This window comes from Pteropus vampyrus, unplaced genomic scaffold, assembly GCF_000151845.1.
Source record: "Pteropus vampyrus isolate Shadow unplaced genomic scaffold, Pvam_2.0 Scaffold297, whole genome shotgun sequence".
NCBI classification, from domain to species: Eukaryota; Metazoa; Chordata; class Mammalia; order Chiroptera; family Pteropodidae; genus Pteropus; species Pteropus vampyrus.
In genome coordinates, this window is record NW_011889078.1 from 2634420 (window position 1) to 2642729 (window position 8310).

The 8310-nt window shown below is 39.8% G+C and overlaps 1 protein-coding gene across 1 annotated transcript in view; it reads left to right on the forward strand.

Moving 5' to 3' along the window:
* Window positions 1–8310, forward strand: part of LOC105303060 (A-kinase anchor protein 6-like) — a gene marked incomplete at its 3' end in the record, with an annotated part of 427728 nt that overhangs the window by 202545 nt on the left and 216873 nt on the right. Inside the window, exon 5 of the mRNA XM_011376415.2 lies at window positions 3963–4320. Within this exon, the coding sequence (XP_011374717.1) occupies window positions 3997–4320 (324 nt within the window). The remainder of the gene's footprint in view (window positions 1–3962; window positions 4321–8310) is intronic.

Sequence of the window (8310 nt, forward strand, 5' to 3'; positions counted from 1 at the left end):
AAACTTGTGGACTCTCAGGGAGATAGCAGAATCAGTCCTCGTTAGCAAGATATCCATGGTCTGTTTCTTCTGTTTCTATAGGATGATAAACGGAGTGTGATGGGAAGACCCTTTCCACAAATTAAAAAAGAGAAAAAGGCCTGAAAACATTTACTGCTTTCAGCTTTTGCACTTTAAACATTGAATCTTCTTTAGATTTGTGGAAAGGAAAGGATTTGGTCTATGTTATTTTTAACAGCTTCTGGGATAAAGGTGGCATTATCTCTAATGCCAGAAAGGTGGCCACAGATAAGCACTTGGTGAGAGGAGGGGAAGTGGAGGTCACTGGGCTCCAAAAAGCTGGAGCCTCTGACGCAGCTTTGGAGCCAGAGATGTAAGAGGGTGGGTACCCGTATGCACTTGGGGCAGTGTTTTCATTTGCATCTTCAGAAGTTGTTGTGTACTGGCTTTTTCTTCAGTTTTTAAAAATTTCTTTGTTACTAGAAAGGAATATTATTGCAAGATGCTTTACAAAACTTAGAGCATTTAGAAGAAAGCATAGACTTGTACTGAGTTTCCTTTTATTTGTTTGCATTCGAATGGAATAATTAATTTGATGGGAAAGCAAGCTCGAATAGTCATAATAAGGGCAGGAAAAATATACCCAGAGATTGTTACTATTATAAGCCTTTACAATGTGAAGCAATTTTCATTTAAATTATAAATTTATTTTTTAAATCAGATGTGACTTTGTGAAAATCAGAAGTAGAGTTTGGTTATCCGTGAGTGGTCATTTAAATGTGAACTACTGGAATTGAAAATTAAATGTTTGTAGTAATTATTTTCTATGAAAATGGGTAATTAATCAATTTCATGCCACTTCTCAGGCTTGCTATGCTATGGTGACACGTATGGTATCATTTTCCCAGTGGCGAAGGTGTATTAGGGAAAGTAAATAGAAGTTAAAATAAATAAAGTGCTGCTTCACCTTACTTCACTGGGTTATGGAAATTCTCTTGTTTACAATCTGATCAGTTAAATACAGAAACATCACATCTAGGTTGAAATGTTATAAAGTAGGAAAATTTTGTTTTGCAGCTTGAATGTAAGGGTTCCTTGCCTTTTACTCACGTGTGATGCACACCAGCTATAATTTTGTTTAATGTTTTAATTTTATTCTATTTGTCCTCTACATGTATAACCACATCTGTGTTGTCAATCTTAAATTGCAAACCCACAGAGGGAATAATCTTCCATATTTGTTCCTCTGGAAAGAATTAGCAACACATAATGTGTAAATAATGATTTACAAAATGTGTTTACATAGTAATAATTTATTTCTTTTCATTAAATAGGACAAATCTATTGATGCCGTTCATGTGCTTTGCTAAAATGGAAGGCCATCATTCAGTATCTTCACAGCTCTCAGCATAGCAGGATGCTTCCAATAGCTTTGAAATCTCTGGATAAATAGGTGATCACAGATTTTTAGAGTCAAGTGGGATCTTGTGAATCATCTAGGCCAATTTTGTCATTTTACAGATAAGGAAACTGAGACTCAGAAATGTGCAGCATCTTGCCCCAAATCACACAAAACTGCCCTGTGCCTGTTCGGTGTGCAGCCTGACGGTGTTTATGGAAATTATGTTGAGACATAAATTGCGTTGAGTCAATTCTTTGGTATGTTCTTTAGTTTATAGTAGGATGTATATTCCAGGGAAGGCCCAGCCTTGATTTAGGAGTTTCAGAGAATACAATGACCAGGCACTGTTTTTCAGTTGTGCAGGCCTCTTGGGCAGGGGTCTGGGGGGTGCATGGGGGTGGGTGTAACTTAAACCGTTCCTTGTACACTGCCCAGGCACATAGTTTTCTGGTTTCTTAGAAAAGGAAACCACTGTGACACCATCGTTTATCACCAGTTCTATGACCTTGCACTAGAAACCTTTATTAATCTTTGTTTATCAGGTTTTTTCTCTGGGATTGTGATCCTAAACAGATCATCCAGAGGGCAATGAATTAATTAAAAATTTAAAAGTGCTTTGGGAAGTCAGAATTGGAGCCTATCTGATGCTAGGGTATGGTTTATTAAGAAGTAGTATGGTAGCTAAGTCTTCCTAGAGTTTTATCCCTTCCAGTGAAACTTTGATATCTTCTAATTATTATTATTTTTTTTAAATAGCCAGGTCTAGTATTATTGTTATTTTAAAAACTGTTTACAAAGGTAGTTAAAACTGTGGGACATGGATTTCTCCCTCTTATAATCAGGCAGAGGAAGCTGTTGAACTGAAGCCTAAAACCAAAATGATAAACCTACTTTACAACATAAATTTTTGCAAATAATTTTGATTTCAAAAATTCATCTGTAAATCTTCTTGTCATTTAATTTTAAAATAAAATGCTCAAGAAATTGGTGTATGTTGGGGAGGGCAGCACGCTGAAGCATTGAATGGCTTCTGAAATAATATGTCATAGAAGTAACTTATTTTTAAGGCTTTTTTGAACTCAACAAGTCTTTTTATTCCCTGTACCCATTCCTGTATGGGAAGTTACGTATTCCTAGGCAAATTGAGAGCTTTCTTGATCTTCACCCCTCCCCCCATGTTTTTTAGGTAAAATAATTTTGCCATTGTTACTAAGTAAATATTAAGAATCTAAAGAAATAGGCTACTTTCTGATAGTCATACTTAATTTCATATTTTGATTAGCCACCCTTCATCTTCAGGGGAATGAAGCTATAAAGTAACTTGAATGTGTAGTCAGAAAAAGACTTAAAAAAGGAAAAACTTCCTTAAGGAAAAGAAGCTGCTCCTGAAGTTAAAAATAATATCTATTTAAAATGTTTAAAGTACAAGATCCTAAAAGTTGTTTTTTTATAATAGACTGGCTTTAGAAGAAAGAAAATTACATAGTTAGATAATTTAGATTAGTAGTAAGCTAATAACTTCATCTCAAAAAGCAACCTTACTTTATTATGACTTAGCTTAATGTTATTTTTAATGTATTTGATTAGCATTTTAATGTTATGTGTTAAAGAGCAATTTATTATCCTTGAAATTGCAGATCCTCTAAAAATTTCAACAAGACCAAATATTTATGTTATTTAGATTGAGAGTTAATTAGATATATTTTACATAATCCATGATTTATGCTTTTCTTCACAAAAGTAAAGGTTTGGAATTACTGCATGATTCCTATTTATCTGACAAATCATAGAAAGGAGCAATCTCTCCTGAATTCAGCATAGTATTTCTACTAATTAGGACATGTTGCCTCTCTAGTTATCCCATGTGTTGAATATATTGGTTGTAATATAGTCAAAATGATATTCGGATGCTCGTAGTAGAAAAGCCCCAAATAATAGCGGCTTAACCTTCTTTTTTTCTCTCAGTAAAAGAAGTCAGGGTAGCAGTCCAGGACCAGCGCAGTAGCTCCTCATTATCATGTGGGACGCATGTCCCTGCCTCTCTGCTCTACCATCCTTTGCCCAACATTTGAGATGGCAGTGGGAAGTCTAGCTGTCAAGTCCACAACACAGCCTAGAGAAGGAGGAAAAGCAGAAGGACAAAAAGGGGACCCCTCCTAATTGAGTCAGCTATCTTTAAACAGCACTCCTAGACTTCCTACACGAAGTTCTACTTACTTCTCATGGGTCAGAACTTAGCCACTTGGAGACAGGGAATGTAGTTTTAAATTCTTGGCAGGAATATGTATAACCAAAAATCAGGATTTTTGTACCAAGGAATGAGGAGAGAATGGATATTGGGGTAGGCAATACTATATGGTTTTGTGTTCCTGTTTTATGCTGAGTCTTGGGGCTACTATGTAGAAACTTAAAACACCTCTTTCTGTTTTTGCTATGAGCTATGGTTTCTTAATTTAGAAATCTGGCTTAATTTAGAAATCCTGTTTCTTCTGCGAAGTATCATTTCTTTATTTGGCAATCTTGTCTGACTCTTGCTTTCTTCTTTCCTCTTGCCTTTCAGCTGTTTTGGAAAGAAGTAAGGTTTAGACTTCTCCATGTTAACCATGAGCGTGACACTTTCCCCCCTGAGGTCACAGGACCTGGATCCCATGGCTACTGATGCTTCACCCATGGCCATCAACTTGACACCCACCATGGAGCAGGGTGAGGGAGAAGAGGCAATGAAAGATATGGATTCCGACCAGCAGTATGAAAAGCCACCCCCGCTGCATACAGGGGCAGACTGGAAGATTGTCCTTCACTTACCTGAAATTGAGACTTGGCTCCGGATGACCTCAGAGAGGGTCCGGGACCTAACCTACTCAGTCCAGCAGGACTCAGACAGCAAGCATGTGGATGTACATCTTGTTCAGCTAAAGGTAAGGAGGGTCTCTGGGCTCAAGTCCATTCCAGACAGAAGTGTGAAAAAGGGTGTGGCACCTATAGCCTGAGATCTATGTTTCTCATTGAAGGAATGTCCAGAAAGAAAAATAACGTTTGAAAACATTATCTTGGTAGACAAACATGGATAGAATTCTTTCCTGGGCTGAGTTTCTAGAATAAAACTGACCTTAGGGGATAATGTGGAAAAGTGGGGAGAATAAAAGTATTACAAAAAATTTAATAAATAGATTCTCATAGGTAAAACATCAAACCGAGCTGTGGTTTTGAATGTGTGCGTGTGTGAGTGCTATCTTCTGTTGAGGTTGATGCTGCATCTGTGGCAAACAGTAGATTCTGGCATGATGGGGAAGGGCAGTGTTCTCTTTTGAGAAAGCATTCTTTCAACCAGGTACAATGCATCATGCAAAACAAAGGTGCTTTTATAACAACTAATCTAAAATTCAGACATTAAAAAGATGTCTGTGGCTTTTAGAGCCCTTCACAAGCCTGACTGTTGATAGTAATGAAATGGAGGTGCTATTAAAAAGTATTATAATAGAGATTTTGGCCTAACGACCTAAAATACAATAAATCTTGCCCTGCCATAGCCATTCCTCTCTTCCAGGTCTCCAAAGGAAATACACGTCCAGGTCAACGACCAGAAAAGCAAGGCAGATTGATAACCAATCAGAGTGTTGGCACCAAACCTGATGTAAATTTCTAGTCAGTTAGATGAGATCCTAAGGAGAATTCCTTTACCTAAGCTGGTTCTTCCTAAATGATTCTGAAAACAAAGACCAAACAGATTCTTAGCTCTCAGCACTTAAGTGGCTTAGAGGATGGGGCCACCAGGGCGACAGGAAAAGATGCACAATTAAGAGAAAGCATGTGCTCTAGAGCCTAGAGCAGGGCTGGCTCAGCCTCTTCACCCTGGTTCAGTGGATCCTGGATCTGGCCACCACATGGGAGAGTGTCCACGAGAGGGAAGGAGGGGGTAGGAGAGAAAGTAAACAAAAGAGCCAGAATGTCAAGGTGACTGGGCTTCGCGCAGATTGAGCAGGGCTGTGTGGTCCTCTTCCTACAGGTTCTTGTGCACAAAAGGGTAATGTAGAGATGGCTAGGAACCAGCTTCAGTGGAATTCACATTGGGCTGGTTTCCCCCGCTGTGGAAGCAGGGAAGGATGTGTCGCAGTCCCTGGGACACAGTTCCTTTAATCGAAGGAGTAACTCTCCAGCTCTGTGATGCTGGAGTGAAATGGAAGTCTGAGGGCTCCACTTCACCCCTCCTCTCTTCTGTTCCCTTTAATGCTCATTTCCATGTGTCTCCTGTAAGTTCATACAAGATTGGGCTTGTAAGAAAAGTTGACTGTTCTCCAAAATCTTTCAGATTTACACAGAAAAGGTGATAAATGATAAAGGAGAATGGGGGGTGGGGTGGACATTTTTTAGAAGATTCCACTAAAAATGCTAAGTATTCCTAAAAACATGGATGCGTCAGTTTACTTCATTTTATTACATCAGTGATACTGAAGTGAAAATTAAAACTTTAATTCCAAATAGGAATGTAAAGTTTTTGTACAATCAACCAGGCTTATGTTTCGTGTTTGAAAAACCACCTCCAGGGTGATTTGCTTGTCTTTTCACACTGGAGTTGCCTATCACCTTCTCATCTCAGTCAAAAGGCATCTCACACCTGCCTCTATCCAGCTCTGTCCCTCAGTGTGATCTGTCACCCCTGCTGAGAAAGGAGCCCCAGGAGTACAGGAAGGCAAGACAGTAATCACATAGTAGTAGTTAACCAATGACTTTAAAGAGACGAACTGAAGTTATTTTACATTATTTTAATTCTAGAGTTTCTATCAATATATTTTTGATGCTTAGAGGTCAAGTGATTTAACCAACATTCTCTGTACTGTTCTCAAATATTGTCCAATATTATAGGGCCTTCCCACATTGAGCCCAAAGTCAACAGCTCTGGTCAGTGAGTTGTGGCCTCCTCTATACAAGGGTTTAGTTTTGGTCTCTTAATTTACTTAGTTAAGTTTCCCCTTTATTTATGTAATATTTCTTTATTCAACCAAATAAGCACTTTGATGCATTTTTTAAAAAAAGATTTTAATACATGTCAGTTTTTCAGATTTCCACTTTGATCCACAAGAATAAAAAGGAACCTGGGTACAGTGTTTTATACGTGGGAACACAGTGCTACCGGAACAAAGCGGTCCGTCTGCCTGCGCACATCTAAGTCAATGAGATACATACAGGCTTTGCAGCAAAGGAAGTAAAGGCTTTTTAGAGAGTTGCAAGTCGTAGAGATATGGGTGAGCTATTGCCCTCAGAAACCTGGCTCCCCAGGTGTCTCAAGGGGATTATATAGGGAAAAAATCCACAGTCATAGAAATTAAGGGAGTTGGGGTCGTGGGTGCTAGTGATTGGATGGGGCTGGCGTAACTGATCATTGTGTCGGGTTCTGACATCAACCATCATGTCATCCCATCTGGTCCTGTGGTCGGTGGGGCTGTTCCACCTCAAGGGGTCTGGGGCTGAAGCACATCTAAAGCTGAGATGTTATCCTTAGTTTAACCGAAACTTGTTGTTCTCATGACCATAGACCTGAGGCTTTATTCTTAAATTATTTGACACCGGCCGGAACCTTATGTCCTAAGGCTTAATGATTAAAGGAGTAGGCACAAAAAGGTGGAAGGATGAGAGCAGAAAAAGCAAGTGAGTCACGATGCGATTATACTAGGCAAAGCCTGCTTGAATAAGGAAAAATCTCTCTTAAGTGAAATTTATGTGCGGTTACGACAACAAAACAACCTTGTACAAACAGCTCTCGGTTCAGGTAAATGGCAAAGCAGAGGGGCAGACCCAGCCTGGGCAAGGCCAGCCGTCTGCTATGGGGAGTCCCAGCTTTGTTCCTACTGCCTTGGTAAATTACTCAATTTATTAATTTACACCACTAACAACAAAACGATCACAGGGATGGGAATGCCATGGGTTTAAGGACCATCTAGGTGCAGATAATTTCTAAGTGTATGTATCTACTCCAGTATTCTCCCAGGAGCCCCAACTGCCTGATATTTCTAGTTGTGTCTCTAGTGAGCATCTCAACCCTGATATGCCCACGGAAAGCTCTTAACGCCCCCTCCCACCCCCACACACAGATTCCCGCCTTCGTCTTCCCAGTTTTAGTAACAGGCACCACTCTTTGCCAAGCCAAAGCATGACTGCCCACCCCACATATATATCTATTAACAAATCTTGGGGCTCTGTCACCATAATATGCCCTAAAGCTATTCAGTTCTCCTCAGCACCAGTACTGCTGCCATCTTGGTCAAGCCCCATCACTGCTTGCTACTCTAAGAGCCCCCTCTAGCACCTTGCAGTTCATTCTCCACACAGTAGCCAATGAGATCTTTTAAAAATGTACATCAGGTCATATCACCCCCTTGCTTCCTATTGGCTTGCAATAAAACCCAATCTCTTCCTTTGGCTCTCTCTGTCAGCTTCTCTGGTCATGTCTCCCGTTACTTCTCCCTTATTTATGAAGCTTCAGGCACATTGGAAGTTCTAAAGAAATATTAGCATACTTCATGCCTCACAGCTTTTCCTGTTCCCTCTGCCTAGAAACTGCCTTCTTCTGTCTTTGCCCAACAGATTCTGGATCCCCATTAGGCAGTCAGCCAGAGGTGCAGCCAAGTTCTAACATGTGGAGGTGCAAGCCTGGGGGAGGGTAGGAAGCAGGGTGGGGCCCGTGTGCTGTGTTTGGTGAAGGGCAAGCATGAAAAAAAGAGCTATCCTTACCTAACTTGCCTGCATGCCTCACACTCCCTTTCATTTTGTTGCTGTAAGTTTTATCACCATAATCTATTCTACCGTTGTGTTGATATATAACTTTACAAAAATTAGTTGAAAAGTGCTGTTTATAACAAAATTCATCTGGGTAAATTTAAAAATCTATTTGGAAAATGCTCAGGGTAGGC